The 17,030-nt window shown below is 47.8% G+C and overlaps 1 protein-coding gene across 3 annotated transcripts in view; it reads left to right on the top strand.

Annotated features, from left to right (window-relative positions):
• The window catches only part of KREMEN1 (kringle containing transmembrane protein 1), a 70,171-nt gene extending 54,815 nt beyond the window's left edge, over positions 1-15,356 (top strand). For 2 of the 3 annotated variants that reach the window (XM_087424007.1, XM_087424005.1), the window contains 4 exons: positions 6,619-6,951; positions 7,882-8,043; positions 9,180-9,264; positions 11,112-15,356. In XM_087424007.1, coding sequence (XP_087280133.1) covers positions 6,619-6,951; positions 7,882-8,043; positions 9,180-9,264; positions 11,112-11,280 — 749 coding nt within the window. In that variant the 3' untranslated portion in view covers positions 11,281-15,356. The remainder of the gene's footprint in view (positions 1-6,618; positions 6,952-7,881; positions 8,044-9,179; positions 9,265-11,111) is intronic. The other variant, XM_087424006.1, reaches the window with a different exon arrangement.
• The last annotated feature ends 1,674 nt before the right edge of the window (positions 15,357-17,030 follow it).

Here is a 17,030-nt window from a genome sequence, read left to right as displayed (position 1 = left end):
CAGATCCAGTTTAATGCTTTAAAAGTATGTGAACCAGGTTTGCCCAGTTGTTCTGATTATTTTCAAACAGGCCCCTTCTGCAGGTCTCCAGAAGCTGCCCTCTTAGGTTTCCATTCACTCAAGGACTAAGAAGGTTGGCATTCTGGGAGGCTGCATGCTCTAGTCTCCAGAGGCGCTGATGTATGTTGACTGGCAGGGGCCCCAGACAGTAACCAACTCTAATAACTCCCACCCCTCTGCAAAGAAAGGTACAAAATGCAGCACTGCAGAAATAACCCCTAAAGTTTCATCTACTAGAGAGTAAAATAGTTTAAATAGCTCGAGGACTGCTTCATAGAAATCCTTATGATCCATTGGATAAGGCTGAGCATTTTGGAGATGGTGACTACAGACTGTCCTATAATTTGAGAAGGCAAAGAAGTCTCTCTAAAGAGCTTGGAGAAGTTAGGTGGTAAGAAAGGGACCAGATTACAGTCTCTGTGTCCCAGAACATCAGGCTCTGCTACCAGTGTGGCTCGAACCTGAGTCTCAATCAGAATATCAGTGAGGTCCTCTTGTTCTTCACTCATTACAGAAGAGCATTCTAGGCTCCTCTGCTCTAGAGGCACTTAGGCTGCATTTGCACCTCTGGAGAGAGACTACAGAGGCAACTGGCGGAAGCTGTCTGCTCAGTTATCATTGCCACATCAAGTCATTTGTCAGAGGCTCAATGGCTGATTTTCCAGCAAGCTCTCAGGAGCTTAGGGAGGTTGCTAAAGTACGCTGCATACTTTGTGTAAATGCTGCACTGATGGAGGCTTCAGAGCATCTGCTACCCTTGGAATTTAATTTATTAAATTAACAGAACCAAATAGAGGATCAGGCAGGCTGAGTCAATAGTGGGTTACGGGGACTGCCCAGGCGGCCTCTTGGGCCTCCCTCAGCTTCTAGGCAGTGAAAGGAGAAGTGAGTCATATGGATTGTGCCTTGCTTTGTAACATTAGTTGAACACTTACATTTACAGGGCACTGCGCCATTCACTTTCCATGCATTCTCTCCCTTAATTCTCATAATACTGTGAAGCAAGTATTACTATCCTTATTTGCCTGAGGAGAAAACTGAGGCTCATAAAATTCAGTTACTTGCCTGAGGTCCCACAGATAGAGGTCCTGCCCTCGTTGAACTTATATTTTAGTGGGAAGGGAAGAGATTAATGGTGAAAAATATTGAGGGCCTAAGGACAAGTAGGATCTGACCACTGGGACTGCATTAGTAATTGTGTTTCATAGGCTCCAAGATGTCATCACTTGTGAGATGCAACATTATTTTACATACCACTGAGAAAAAAAATGCTTCCAATTAAACAATGATATGGATTGATTGAAAGACACATCCCAGGTTTAAAGATTAAAATGTGTCCCTTAGAATTGATGAAATATAGTAATAGTCTTCTACTTTCTGGGGTGCCAGTTCAGTGGAGTCTGATTTATGGCTGGGACCCATTTGGTTAAGGTTTGATTCCCGGGACATCTCCATTATCGTTCATGTCTAGAAGCAGAGCACTCAGCTGCATCTGGGGGAAGCTAGTGGTTCCAGCTGATGCCTGAAGCTTATTCCTGAAGAAACTGACTGAGCTAATATTGAGGTGGACTGGAGGCTTGGAAAGGTGTTAAGTCACAGAAGGCAGAGGACACTGGCTTTTTGCCACAGGAGGTTTTGCCCAGGTGTATTCCACGCCCTCCACCTGCCCGAGTTGTGTGTGTCAGGCTGATCTCCCCTTCAAAAAATAAGATCTTAAATATATTCCTAAGTTTCAAGTTTCCTATTGAATTGTCACTGAATTTTACGAATCCATCATAGATGTCATGTGTTTGCTCTCAAAACTGCTGAATTGGATGTGCTGTCTGCATGGCACAAATCTGGGAATTGAAAGTTCTAAGTTTAAGGTCTGCCCTTGCTGTTGAAATATCAGTTTAACCTGGATCCTTTATTCTTTACAAATAATAATAATAGTGTAGCTAACACTTACTGAGCTTGTACCATGTGCCAGATCCTATACTAATCACATTACATATATCAACTCATTTTAATTCTTATAAAACCCCAAGAGGGAGAAACTGTTATTATTTTCATTTTATAGATGAGAAAGCTGATGTATACAGAGGTTTAGTATATTGCTCAAATTCGTAGTTAGTACATGGTAAAGTTGGGAGTAGAACCTAGGAAGTCTTTCTCTAAAGTTTCCATTTTTTTTAAATTTAGGTTTATCGAGGTATAATTTATATACAGTAAAAATCACCCTTTTAGTTGTACAATTCGATAAGATTTAACAAATGTATACCAGTCAAGATATAGAACATTTTCATCACCTCAAAAAGTTCTCTTGTGCCCATTTTTGGTCAGTTCTCTCCCCCAGCCCTCAGCAACCACTGAGCTGTATTCCGTCTGTACGGTTTTGTCTTTTGAAGACTGTCATATAAATGAAGTCATGCAGTATTTAACCATTTGTGTCTAGCTTCCTTCATTTAGAATAATGCTTTTGAGATCCACCTATGTTGTTTCAGTAGTTCCTTGTATTGCTCAGAAGTCTGCCTTTGTACAAAGGTATCACAATTTGTCATCTGTTCACCAGTTGATAAACCTTGGTCTGTCTATGATAAAGGTGCTACAAAGCTGCTATAAACATACATGTGCAGGTGTTTGTGTGGACATGTGTTTTCATTGCTCTTGGGTAAATACCTAGGAGTCCCAGGATCTCTGGGTCATATGCTAAGTGTATATTTAGCATTATAAGACACTGCCAACTGTTTTCCAAAGTGGCTATACCATTTTGCATTCTGACCGACAACATGTGAGACTTCCAGCTGCTCTGCATCCTCTCCTGCACTTTTGTATTGTCTGTTTTTTTAACAGTTAGCCATTCTAGCAGGCATATAGTGGTAACTCACTGTGGTTTTAATTTGCATTTCCATGAACATCTTGTCATGTTCTTATTTGCCATCTGGTATCATATTCTTTTGGCCTAAAGAAGTTCCTTTAGCATTTTATCTAATGCAGGTCTGCTGTCAATGGCTTCTCTCAGCTTTTGTTTGAGAAATCTTTATTTCACCTTCATTTTTAAAAAATATTTTTGCTAGACATTGAATTCTATGCTGACAGTTTTTTTTCTTTCAGTACTTCAAAAATGTTGCTCCTTTGTCTTGTGGCTTGCATAGTTTCTAGTGATGTCTGCTGAATCTTTGTTACCCTGTATGTAATCTTTTTCCCTTCTTCTGCCTGTTTTCAGAATTTTATCTTTTGGGGCCAGCCTGGTGGCATAGCAGTTAAGTTCACGCGTTCCACTTTGGTGGCCTGGGGTTTCAGGTTTGAATCCTGGGTGTGGACCTACTCACTTCTCATCAAGCAGTGCTGAGGCGGCGTCCCACACAGAAGAGCTACAACTCTACAGCTATGATACACAACTATGTACTGGGGCTTTGGGGAGAAAAAAGAAAAAAAGATTGGCAACAGATGTTAGCTTAGGGCCAGTCTTCCTTAAAAAAAGAAGAATTTTATCATTTGACTGTAATGTGTCTGGGTGTGTTTTCTTTGTTTTTGTTTTTTAATTTATTTGCTTGGAGTTTGCTGAGATTCTTAGATTACCTTTCATTGACTTTGGAGCATTCTTAGCCATTATCTCTTCAAATGTTTCTTCTGCCCCGTTCTCTATTTCTTCTCTTTCTGGGACAGCAATTATGTATTGTTAGACCGTTTGATATTGTCCCCCAGCTATTGGATGCTCTATTCTTCTTTTTTCACTTATTTTTTTCTCTTTTTTGTTTTGGATAATTTCTATTGACCTATCTTCAAATGTATTGATTCTTTCCTCAGCTGTGTGTAGTCTGTTTATAAGCTCATCAAAGGAATTCTTCATCTTTGATACTGTTTATTTCTGTCATTTCCATTTGACTCTTTTTTATAGTTTCCGTATCTCTGCTGAAATTTCCAATCTGTTCAAGCATGTTGTCCATCTTTTCCACTAGGTACTTTACTGTATTAATCACGTAGTCTCTGTTGGATAATTCTAACATCTGGGTCATTACTGAGTCTGGCTCTGTGGATTGTTTTCTCTCTCCTTTTTTTAAATTGAGATATAATTGACATATAATAGTGTATTAGTTTTAGATGTACAACATAATGACTTGATATATGTATATATTGTGAAATGATTACCAGGTGCTTTATCTCTTGACAAAGTTTTTTTCTTTCTTGCTTACCTTCTTGCTTTTATGTGTGTGTTGTAATATTTTATTGCAAGTCCTACACTATGTGTGGAAGAACAGTAGAGGCTGAGGGAAATAGTATTTATACCTGGAAATAGGCAGGCCACTTCACGTGGGGATTGAGACATTCCGTCAATAATTGAGCTAGGTTTGGGTTTCCTCATTTCTATCATGACCCTCGGTGCACGTCAGGCTTCAGACTCCTCCAGCGATGGGCTACTTACCTTGTACTTAGTGTGGAGCCCGGGATGCCAGTAGGTTTTTTCCAGTGTTCTTGTTCCACCTTCAGCTTTGAGCAGTTCCTACATGCCTGTGGCACAGAGGGGTTCTTTCTCCTCCCTCAACGGTAGATTGCTGTTGCTTGTTGCTTGGTACTGTGCTCATAGTGAGGTCAAGTGTGTGTGTAGGGGGATGGTTCTTGGTTCTCCCGCACCATCCTCAGTCCTAGGACATGTCACTGGGCCTCAGGGGTGGGGCCTTTTCTGCATCCCTGCACGCCTCACCTCTCCCTGGCAGCCAAGCATTGCCTTTTGTATCTGTGGTGGCTCTCTGGAAGGAGAGAGTTCCTGCCCCTCCCTTAGGGGTAGCAGACCTCTGCTTTGCATTGGTGCCAGATCCTGGGGTTCAAGGCAACCATGGGCTCATGGCCTTTGCCTCTGCTCTTCCCTCAGAAGCAGTGGATCTGTGGCAGGAATGAGTGTTTCCTACTCCCTCCCCAGGGTCAAACAGGTTTTGCTTCTACCCTGCTCTGGGAGCAAGAGGGTTTCCTGCCCCTCCCCCAGCAGCTTAAGTCTTTTGCTTCCTTTGAGAGGAGGGTCTGGGAAGCAGGCAGGGTTTCACACCTGTCCCCCAGCAGCAGCTGATCGCCTTCTGTTACATCAGTGCCACCAAGGGGGACTCTGGTCTCCTGCCCTACCCCAGTCGTTCTCGTGGGCATTGGGTGGAGGCCTGCACAGAACTGCTTGCAAGAGATTGCAGACTCCTATTGTGTCTGGGCGCCTGGTTGTCGTAGTGAGAGGCTAGCCACACCACCCCCCAGCCTTCTAGCTGCTTTCTTCTTACTTGCTTTTATGGTGGCCACCTCTTCCTCTCAAGCTCTGTCAAAGATGAAACACTTTGTGTGGCCTGACTCTCCTTGGATGGGGCGTCTTACTTTTTAGAATTAAATTCCTTATGTTGTCTTGATCCCTCAGCTTTCTGATGGGTTAAAGAAAAGTTTTCAGCTTTTTCTTGTTGTTCAGATGGAAGCACCATTCTGTTATTGCTTTCTACATCCTAAAGGGAAATGGAACTCTCCCAAAGCCTGCTTTTTAATCCCAGCCCTACACTCCCTCTTAAGGACTTTCATTTCCAGGATCCTGTTTACACTTCACCACATAAGATATGGTGAAGTGGGCCCGGCCCTGTGGCCAAGTGGTTAAAGTTCCACGTGCTCCACTTTGGCAGTGGCCTGGGTTCACGGGTTTGGATCCTGAACGTGGACCTACTCCACTCACCAGCCAGGCTGTGGTGGTGTCCCACATACAAAAAAATAGAGGAAGATTGGCACAAATGTTAGCTCAGGGCTAATCTTCCTCAAGCAAAGAAAAAAAGGAGGATTGGCAATGGATGTGAGCTCAGGGTGAATCTTCCTCAGCAAAAAAAATAAAAATAAAAAATAAAGATACAGTGAAGTGATTGTATCCCCTTCCCAGAGCCTGCCAATCAAAAACAGGAATCCAGAGAAATCAAATGTGCTTAGTACAGAGTGATCAGCCTCTAGTGAGTTTCCTCTGTGCAGAAAATAATTTCTTGTGCCACAGTTTCCTTGAAAAATCAGTGTGGACCTTATGTGAGCTTTGCACCCCTCAGGTATCGGAGATGCCCGCACAGCTGTAAAGCCCCTCTCTTTTTACGACTTTACCTCATTGAGTGCCTCCCCTTCAAGGAGGTGCCAGTGTTCTCATGTTTTTTATCTCATTTGTTCTCACACATTCACGTGATACAGGAGCAGGTGGTGTCTCTCCATCCTCAAAACTGAGGGAAGGGAGAGGCCTGGAAATGAAGAGCAGCCCCTGGATCATATGGCCCAGCTGGTGCCAAACCCAGACTCTCTGACTCCAGCCTGGCCCCCACCCAGGCCACACCCCTGTGCCGTGTGCTAATTCTAAGGTCTCCTGGGCAAAAAAAATAAAGCCTCCACAGTCATTTGTTCAGGCTTTAAGAGATTCATTTTGTGATTTGATCCTGAAACATAAGACGGTTGGTTTTGTAGACAAAAAACAATATCCCAAACTGGATGACATTAGTTAGGAAGAGTTTTGTTTGTAACAAGTTGGAAAGTGAGCCCTGTGGCTGAGCCCCAGGCTGAGGGCCGGTGTCCTTTTGTCTTCCACAGCTCTCGTTGGCGCCTGCGGTGGGAATTACTCAGCCATGACTTCAGTGGTCTATTCCCCTGACTTTCCTGACACCTACGCCACAGGAAGGGTCTGCTACTGGACCATTCGGGTTCCAGGAGCCTCCCACATCCATTTCCACTTCACCTTATTTGACATCAGGGATTCCGCTGACATGGTGGAGCTGCTGGACGGCTACACCCACCGTGTCCTAGTCCGTTTCAATGGAAGGAGCCGCCCACCTTCGTCCTTTAACGTCTCTCTGGATTTTGTCATTTTGTATTTCTTCTCTGATCGCATCAATCAGGCCCAGGGATTTGCTGTCTTATACCAAGGTAAGACTTCGTGGCCTCCTGGAGGCCCTCAGGGCCTGTGCAGCCCGGCTCCTCCTGCCCGCTGTTGTGCCCTGCGGACCTGGGGCTTCTTGCCTGGAGGGCTGTGAGTCAGGAGCTGCTGGCTCAACTTGAGGATTTTTCCACTTCCTATTTCATAACTTGTATATGTTTCATGATGTAGAAAAGAGATGAAACCTATCAATTTTGCTATTATAGTAGTTCTAACGACAGTTTTCATGGTAGGGTTAAAAGAACAACTAAAAGAAAGAGCTGAGATTGGGAGAGTCAGAAGGCTTTAAAGAGGTCATTTGGTCCATCTTCCTGCCTCTAAACATCCCAGCCAATCCCAAAAGACTGGTTTACCATCTTTCGTCAAACCCTTCTAAGGTGGAGCTGCACTCTCTACTGCTCTAATGTGAACACATGTATTCCAGGCACGTATATTTGCCAGCACACAAGAAACAGCAGATGTCTAAGACCTAGTCTTTGTCCTGGATGTCAAGGGCCTCGAGAACAGTTCAGTCAGTTTGTGCTGCAGGAAGTCAGAGGGAGGAGGCCTTCCCGAAGGTGGGACAGTCTTGAAGAACAGATAAGATCTGGGTCCATAGATAGGAAGGAAGACGGCCTCCTGAGCAGAGGGAGCCGTAGCTGCAAAGGCACAAGGGTAGGAAAACGATAAAGCATGCTCGGGTGTCTGTGAAGGGACCAGTCAAATAATTACAATGATTAGAAGCTGACAGCTCCTTCCTTCTGCCTCCTTCAGGGCCAGAGCCTGACAGGTTCTGCTTTGGGGCCAGTGGGGCAATGGAGAGAATTGCACCCAAATTGAATCAAAGAAAAGGGCCTTTCTACATAACCAGGGCCGCCTCCTCGTGGCTCTTCGTTGTCTCCACCAGCTTTCCGCCAGTTCATTCTTTTTTGATCTTCCAGCCATCAAGGAAGAACCGCCACAGGAGAGGCCCACTGCCAACCAGACACTGGCCGAGGTGATCACGGAGCAGGCCAACCTCAGTGTCAGCGCTGCACGGTCCTCCAAAGTCCTCTACGTCATCACCACCAGCCCCAGCCACCTGCCCCAGACCGTCCCAGGTAGCAGTTCCCAGACGCCATCAAAGGGGATGGGAGCCACAGAGCTTGAAGGCAGCACTCTTGGGAGTTACAGAAACAGAGCGCTCTTGGGTGTTTCTCATTCTGAGGCAGGTTGTGGGTATTGGCTCTGTGACTCTGTCCTGGCCTTTGAGGGACATTTTCTCATTAGCTTGCTCCCTTAGTCCTTAGGAAAAAGTGCTCACTTCCACAGATCCAACATGTGTGCCTTTTGTACGTGTGATTAGTCAGCTAACCCAGTGTTTTCTCACTCAGAGTATCTTTCTAGAGTGCCAAGTTGTGGCTCCCTATTGGCAATTGCAAGAGCTCTCTTTATTCATTTCTTCAAAAGAGATGTAAGTGCTTTAAAGGTGCCAGGCACTGGACTATACAGTGAACCAAACAAAATCCCTGCCCTCCTGTAGCTTATAAATGGGAGGAGAAAGACAAGAAGCAAAATAGATTCAGATAGTGATAAGAGCTGTGAAGAAAAGTCATGCAGGAGAGGGGTAGAGATTGGGTGATGGGCTTGTGGTTTAAGCTGCCTCACTTGGTTGGGTACAGACTTCCATTCTCTCTTTTCTGCCAAGGAAGTTGAGGCCTGTATGAACTGGTAGAGCTGCAGCGTACCATTAGCAATTACCCAACCTAGCAGTTTTCAGACTGCTCCCTGGGTCCCCTGCAGGACCCACTGTAGAAGGTCAGCGGGAAGGGCCCCTCCAGTGCTTGCTCTGCGTCATTTGTCTGTGTATGCAAATAGGATTTCACAGGTCCCACGTCTCATTCCTCAGATGAGGACACTGAGGCCCAGAGAGGTTATGTAACTCATCTGTGGTTGCACAGTGGATCCAGTGGTAGAGATAATGTATACCACCCCTTTCGACTCTGAGTCGAGCGCACTTTGAACCACACCGCCTGCCTGTCTCCAAGAGGGAGCTCTAGAGCAAGACAAGGTGCGCACAGGCGTGGGCCCCATGCCGCCCCGGTTCTCAGCTGCTCCTGCCGCTGCCCCCACCTGCAGGGAGCTCCTCAGCCAGACCTGCATCTCTGAGCTGCCAGTGTTCACTTGGGGCTTCCAACAGACCTCCTTCTGAAAACTGAGCTCAAATAGGTCCGATAAACCTTGTCTTTTGCACTTGCAGGATGGACAGTGTATGGCCTGGCAACTCTCCTCATCCTCACAGTCACAGCCATTGTAGCAAAGATACTTCTGCATGTCACGTTCAAGTGAGTATGAGAGAGCCGCCTGGTTCCAGGAGGGGGAGGGTCAGAACTCTTTTTCTGCTCTACTTCATTTGTCTGGGTACAATTGTAATATCAGAACGCGATTCCAAAGCCCTTAGTCCTGCAACATGAGCCAGGAGACATTCCTCATTCTCTGTAGAGTGAAATGTACAACTGGACAAATCTCAGTAAGGTTTGAGGGCTTGTGTTTGCTCCATGTCCAGAGGATACAATTTCAAGGAGGATTGAAACAGTCTGGGCATAAAAGGCAACAATTTCCATTATTTAGCTTGTGTTGGCCCCTTAAAGAGATCTTTATGCAAGAGCAAAGATTCCTAGGATAATACCATTGCCTATTTCTTGATGCCTTCTAGAAATTGGGAAACATTCTTAAGAAGAGAATTCTAACACTTTGTTAACAGTTGCTTAATAGTTATTTTAAGACAATTATTTAAGAAGCTTATATGGGCCGGCCCCGTGGCTTGGTGGTTAAGTGAGCGCGCTCCACTGCTGGCGACCCGGGTTCGGATCCCGGGCTCGCACCGACGCGCTGCTTCTCTGGCCATGCTGAGGCCGCGTCCCACATGCAGCAGCTAGAGGGATGTGCAGCTATGACACACAACTATCTACTGGGGCTTTGGGGGGGGAAAAATAAATAAATAAAATCTTTAAAAAAAAAAAAAAAGAAGCTTATAGAAGTTTCATCCTTCAATTCTAAGCAATTTGGAAAAAAATATTTCCTTCCTTTATTTGGCTGCTCAGGTTTAACAGTTCCACCTTCCAGGAAAGGGCAGTTGTTCATGCTGCTGATGTCTGTGTACTTACAGAGGGGAGTTCTATTTAATTTTTTCTAGATCCTTAGTGTCTTTCCTGTGGTTCCCAGTCCAGGCTCGCTCCATTTCTTTTTTTCCCCCTAGTTTTATTGAGATATAATTGGCATACAGGCTTTCTCCATTTCAAGGCCTTCCTGAACATTGGTGTCCAGTGAAAGCCACCTTTTTCCTGTACTTCTCACTTGCCGTCTGCCATAGACTTTTTTATGCATTAAATGCCGGCTCCTCCATTGCCCTGTGAAGGCTGCTCTTGGCCATGTTGGGACCAACCATAGGCCTCTCCACCTTGCACTTTACATTTTTCAGTGGAAACAATGTCCTTGTGATTGTTTACTGAGCCCACTTACATGCCTTCTATATATATATATATATATATTTTTTTTTTTTTTTTTTAAGTCACAATTCACATGTTTCTGGGGAAGCCTCTCAGGGACAGTCCTGTCTGTGTGTCCCCTACAGCAGCAGGAGAGCAGGAGGCTTTCTGTAGGGCCTAGCACCTCACAGCACACTGAGGCCCTAAAGTATATGTCTGACTCCCATCTGACGTTGGAGTCTCTGCAACTTCCCTGCCAGGCAGCCGCAGGGGCTGCCCCGGGACAGGGACAGGCGTTGGCAGTCAGGCAGGACTCATTTCAAGCAGAGCGGTTTTGTCTTTATCCTGTTTTAGCTAGGTGGGCTTCCAGATAAATGACATTTGAAGAAATTTCTATTTTAAAAAAAACAAGAATTTGAAAATTCATAGTCTCTTGGGCTAGCCCTTTCCAGATTTGAATAATTCTGCCAGTTAGAAAGTTCTTTGTTATACTGAGCTGGAATTTGTCCCACTGCACTCCCGTCCCACAGGACACATTCCATCCGCACAATAGTCTTTCAGATCTCTAAAGGCACCTGTTAGGTCTTTCCCGAGGCCTCACCTCACTGAATGTCCTATTTCATAGATACAGGTATCTCGTGAGATGCTAGCTCGTTTTGGAAGCTTTGTTCTACGTGAAAGATTAAGTTATTTTTGTTTGACAGATCCCATCGCGTTCCTGCTTCAGGGGACCTTAGGGATTGTCGTCAACCTGGGACATCGGGGGAAATCTGGAGCATTTTTTATGAGCCTTCTACTTCGATTTCCATCTTTAAGAAGAAGCTCAAGGGTCAGAGTCAACAAGATGACTGTAGTCCTCTTGTGAGTGACTAAAACCTCCCCCCGTGGCCAGGACACGAGGTCCCTCAGAGCTCAAGGCCGCTGGGGACCACCTCTCATGTGGTTTCCTCTGACCAACTCTCCCCTGCCTCTCCCTCGACCTCTTCAGGGGCGCCCTCCTATGGACTGGGAAGGGGCGCTCTGCTGCAGGGACAGGCACAGCCTGGATTCGTCCTGCTTTATTGGCTGCACTTAGGAGAGAGACTCAGGGTCCCAGGGTCCAGGCCCTCCTGTGTCTCTCTCTCTGATTTAGGAATGGGGGTGTCAGGACGGTGGGGCTGAGACAACAGAGATGGTTGTGTCTGAAACTGGGTTCAGGTACATTCTAGATGACATCAGGTGGTGGGTAGGTATAGTATACGTTGAGTCTTGCTTGCTTCTCCTCCATTTTGTCCACACAGAGATCACTTTCTTCTGGTCTTCATGGCTTGGAACAGGGCCAGACAGAACTCTGAGGTTCACTTGAGAGTTGGCCTGGTTCTGTACTCCTGGGCATTAGCACCCCCAAAGCCCTAAAGAGGGCCTATTCTCTATGCTGACACTGAGGCTTCGCTCTCTGGGTGCTAGATGAGGATGGGCCTCCTCCAACCTGGGAAGGCCTGAGAATTGGGTCTGGTGACCCCCATTCATGTCAAACCTGACACCTTCCACATACAGGCTTCTTTCCATAGCACGATGACCAGCAGAGCAAGCTTGAGGAGTGATTGTATAAAACATCCATTCATTTATTCACGCAACAGACTTCACTAAAAACTCTTATAGGTGCTCAGTAACTCCTTGTTGGATTAGATGTGTCTGGCCTTGCCCCCGAGCAGCTCGTGGTCCTGTGGAGGCTGAGCCAGGCCCGTCTGTCCGTCATTCTCTAAGTTGACTCTCAGTTCAGAACAAGGAGTATAAATATTGTGGTTTAGCATTCAGGCAGCATTATGTGAGCCAGCAGTCCCGCCTTAGGTGTCCTTCATTTTAAAAGAAGATGAAAAACACCCCACGGCCTGTGCCCTCTGCAGCCCTCTCTGCCCTTCTTATGGGGACAGAATGGGGTTTGGAATGGCTCAGTGGGGAAGGAGGGGGCTCTTGTCCCTGGGCCCACACCACCCTGTGCCTCAGACGGAGGTGAATTGCAGAGATGGCATGAGGAGTGAGAGGGAGAGTTTGGGAACTGGAGACCCTCTGAGGATGGGCCTCCTAAGACTGCGAGCTGCAACTGCAGTGGCCACCGGTTGTGAGCCAGTGCCATCTCCAATTTAGAAGTCCCCACCATCCAAATGCAGGCTTTGTTAACAGCAGCTGAGAAAGCAGCCTGTGCCTCTGAAGGCCGGGCCTAAGCCTTTGTCAGAACATGACTCTCCCAAAGGCACTCAGGCCTTGGGCCTTGTTGTGCCTCTGGACTAACAGGTTTCCTCTTAGAGCACTTTGCCTACCTCCCCAGTCCCTAAGTCACTGCCTGCTGCCGCTCTTCCTGGGTTCTGCCACACTGGCAACCTGTCTGCGCCTGGCCACTCCCAGAAAGATGGAGGGCCATGTGGGGCCAGCTGGGAGGTGTCTGCAGGGAGAAGTGACACTCAGCAACCAGGAGAGATGCTAGGAGCTGGCAGGCAGAGGGGCATTCAGAGGAGGGGAATGGGGCAAGGGTGCTGCCCCAGGCGCTGTGTGAGGCCTGCGGCAGACATGGAACTGCTCAGTGCTATCTTCATGCTTTGATCTGGAAGGGGTGATTACCCTCGAGCAGCTGTCTGCAGGCCCCTGGGTCTGGAGACAGAAGCCTGTCCCATACAAAGACCACTGGAAATACACTGACATGTGCAGTCTCCCCTCCAAGCTATTCTTGGCTTTTGTGGAATCTCCTCTCAAATACAAGTGTCAGGTGTGTGCAGTCACAAAGGGCCCTATGCTCTGAATAGATCCTTTCACAGCACACAGGGAATGTGGAATTCAGCAAAGAGTTCGCCCAGCCGAGGGGCAGTTGTTCGGCTGCCTAGGGCTTACTCTGATTGCTGCCCTTTGGGGCAGCCCATGGGCCCACCCACCCATCCTGCCCACCTCACACCTCGGGTCATGGAGAACAAGCCCCAAGCCAGTGTGTTGTCTGAGCCTGTCACTGGAGCAGCCCTTTCTCAGAGATCCTAGAAGTGCTGGTCATGCCCCAGTGCTCTCCTTCCGGCTGGCCCTGGCACAGCCCAGTGCCACCAGGATCAACTTACTGTCCAGGGAGCAGCGGTGGGAAACCCAAACCAGCTCAGGACAGTGTGGGGGGAGATGGCCATAAATTGTCCTTTTCCATAAAAGCCTTGGCCACATTTTGGCCACGGCCTTGGTTGGAACCTGTCAGCAACACGGCACAGAGGGTCCCCTGTGGCTAAATAAATTGTCCCAGAAGAGGCGAGGTGTGCTTCTAGGAGCACTGAAGGAGGAAGCACTTGATCTTTTAACAAACCACTTTAGAAGAGAGAAAGTGGGGGTTGGAAGTTATTGGAAAGGGTGATCCTGAGAAAAGAACCTTACAGATCACAAAGCAGAAAATTATGAAAGAGGAAGGGGAGGGGCTTTGGGGACCACCATAGATGTTGGCTCTGAAAGCATCCTGCCCAAAGCATCTGCCCTGAGGTGACAGAGCAGAGGAGGCTGCAAGCAGGCACCTCAGGGCCTTTGTGCCCTCCTCATCCCTTCACTCTGGTTCCTAGGCCCCGCCTTCTCCGTGTGTGTCCCAGTGGGAGGGAGGGCCCTCAGGCAGCTGATCTTGTTGCCTCCCGTGGTGAATGTGCTTCAGCCAGCTGTGAACTGGTCTCTTAGCCATGTTTCACAGTGTCCTTGTCCCCTCTAGAAGGCACGTGGTGCCCTGTGTTCTTCCTCGAGTGTCCAGTTGCTTGCAGAGCAGAGAAAGAGGAGGAATGAGCCCCAGGTACCTTCCCCCACTTCCCCATGTCAGAACAGGGTTGAGGCCTCTCTCTGAGTGTAAGCGAGGTAACCCGCTTGTTGTAACTTCTGAAGTGTGGGCTCTGGCTCAAGACTCCCATTGGCCAGAAACCCACCAAGATCAAAGCACTAGCAAATACAGCTGTCCTGGCCCTCAGGCCAAACCCATGAGGTGTGTCTGGGCACAGCCCCACCCACACGCCCCATTGTCAGCCTTGGGCCCCATTGTCAGCCCAAGGTGGGAGTCTGACCTAGCTCAGGATCCGGCCAGGCTGTCCTGACACCAGCGGGGTATGCAGGCTGTCACCAAGCCCCCGTGTGTCCTGGGCACTTAATCTTCATGAGCACTTATAAGTGGACAGCCTCCGAGATCCCGTCTCCTTGCCTAGTGAGGCCACCCCAGGTCTCCCACTGAGCTGGGCCAGCTTCCCTCTCCAGAGCCCAGTCAACTGGCACCTCTTGGGTTTCGAAACTCCTGCTTGGTGTTTGATGTCGGCTTTTGTTACTACCTTGGGAATTTTTAACCTTTTGATTGTTTCCTCTGGTGTCTTTGTTTACCTTCCTCACTATTCTACCTCCTGGCCAGGTCTCTCAGCTTAGCTGCCCTGGCGTGGGGTGTTTTTCAAACCTTCCAGCCACAGCTGCCTCCTCTCGGGCTGGCTGGCTCAGGGGTGACAGGGCCTCGCCCTCTGCCTGCAGACCCCGGAGGGCCCATCTCACAGGCTTCTGTCTTGCCGAGTAGAACATACTCAGTGAGGCAGAAGTGGAGTGTGGAGGAAAGTCTGAGGTAAATCTACTGCTTCAGAAAGGATGTGTCTTCAGGAGCACATGGCAGGGGGCTGCCGTCGTCGCGGGGTTCACGCAGCATCAAGACCTGCCCACATCCAGACTCACCTTCCTGCGGGGATCTTGACTTTGGATGACAAGGCTTTATTTGTAAATATGCTTTTAATATGCAACTTTGAGAATAAAATAGAAACATCATGTATTTTAAAATATAAGATGAAGTGTGACGCACTGTATACAATTTAATATATATTTTTAGGATTTTGTTATTTAAGAAAATGGAATGTAATGGTACTTAACTTTTACAAAAGAGAGAAAAATGTTATTTTTACCGTCTGGAGAAAATAAATATTCTCATTGTTGTAGAAATAGCGATGGGCCCTAGCTTGTCGTTTTTACAGCAGTGCTCCCAGCGCCCCGTGACGAAGGTGTCGCGTGCTGGGAGACTGTGCACGCTTCTTAATTCTGTGCAAATGCCAGGCCTCGCCGTTTGCTCAGATTTTCCTGTTCGTGTCTCCAGATTTCCTCAGGTCTTGTCATGGCTTTGACCCACAGTTGATCTTCAGCCAGTAAGATCTGGAGGAGCTGGAATTCCAGATCAACCCACCACAGGGGAGAGACAGGGGTGGGTCATGGGGAAGCACACAGGGCTTTGCGCTCAGAAAGACCTAGGAGGGAGGGGAGGATTTAAGTAAGAGCAAGCTGGCCACACCCATAGTCCTGGGGCACGTGCTTGAAGGCCTGGGCTCACACCCCAGCCCCACCATTTACCACATGACCTTGGACGAATGACCCAGCTCTGTGTGCCTACTTTCTCATCTGTCAGATGGGGTGATTACAGTACCTGCCTCATAGAGTTGTGATGAATTATTACCTGTGGTATGTTTTCAATAAATGGTAGCTGTTCCTTGTTATTCTAGAATAGAGGTGAGGGGTTAAGAACAAAGAAGTGTCTAGGATAATGGCCAAGTATTCTGACTTGAGTGTTGAGGGGACAGTGGGGCCATTCTTTGAGATCAAGAACATAAATGGTGCCAGGTGTGAGAGAAGACATGCTGAGTTCTGTTTGAGCCAAGTCAAATGAGTTCCCCATGGGACACTGAGTAGGCAGCCTGAGACACACAGAGGGTCAGGCCTGGGGAGCACAGTCCATGGACATGTGGGCATGGACGACATCCTGGGGTGAGTCTGGGGCCACCCCAGAAGGCTGCTAAGGACAGTGTCTCAGGACACACTTAGGTGGATGAGGAGGATCCTGGGCAGGACCGGAGTGGCGGCTGGGGGGGTCAGGAGAGGAGCCAGCCCCAGAAGCCAAAGAACCTACAAGCCAAGTTTCTAACCTGGCTGGTTCAGGCACACACACGCTGCTGGTTCTGTGAGCCCCAATTCCAAATTCTCAGGAGGCGATTTGCCAGGTGAGGTGTCTCTGCTCTAGCCAGTTATGGCGAGGAGAAAAGGGAGCACAGACCAGTCCGACAAAAGGACATTACCACCGCTTTAGACACAGACATGTTTCTCAGAGTGGTGCCTGGATCACTTGCCTTGGAATTCCTGGTCTCCTTGTTCAAAATGCAGTTTCCTGGGCCCCACCCCAGACCTGCCAAATCAGAATCCCTGGGAAGCTTCCTGAGTGATGCTGATGCTCACTGACAACCATTTTAATTTGTTTGAGAAGTTTGGTTGGTAGTCACCTCTCTTCTGAAACAAATTGTCCACACATAGACAGTTGTAAAGGAAGGCTGCTTCCTTCAGTGTCAGCAGTGTATGTATTCAACTGCAAAGACTATATCACTCCAGGGATTCATCCCAGGACAGAAAGAGGTGGGGGGAGAAAGGTGTGCAGCACAGAAGTTATCCCAGATACTTCTCCAGAAGGCACGTTACCTTGACATGGGGTTTGAGCCCCTTTCTTTCCCACTGTCCTCTCCCTTGCTAACTTCGGCCTGCACCCACAGCAGCCAGCCCAAACACTGCTGTGGCTGTTGCAATATGATGGCACCTTCAAGGCCAGCTTCGCTTGAGTGTTTATCTTCTCTGAGCTTTCC

Source organism: Ceratotherium simum, chromosome 35 (genome assembly GCF_057802395.1).
Source record: "Ceratotherium simum simum isolate JZ-2026a chromosome 35, ASM5780239v1, whole genome shotgun sequence".
NCBI classification, from domain to species: Eukaryota; Metazoa; Chordata; class Mammalia; order Perissodactyla; family Rhinocerotidae; genus Ceratotherium; species Ceratotherium simum.
The sequence above is the reverse complement of the archived record's forward strand: the minus strand, read 5'-3'. Positions and strand labels throughout refer to the sequence as shown.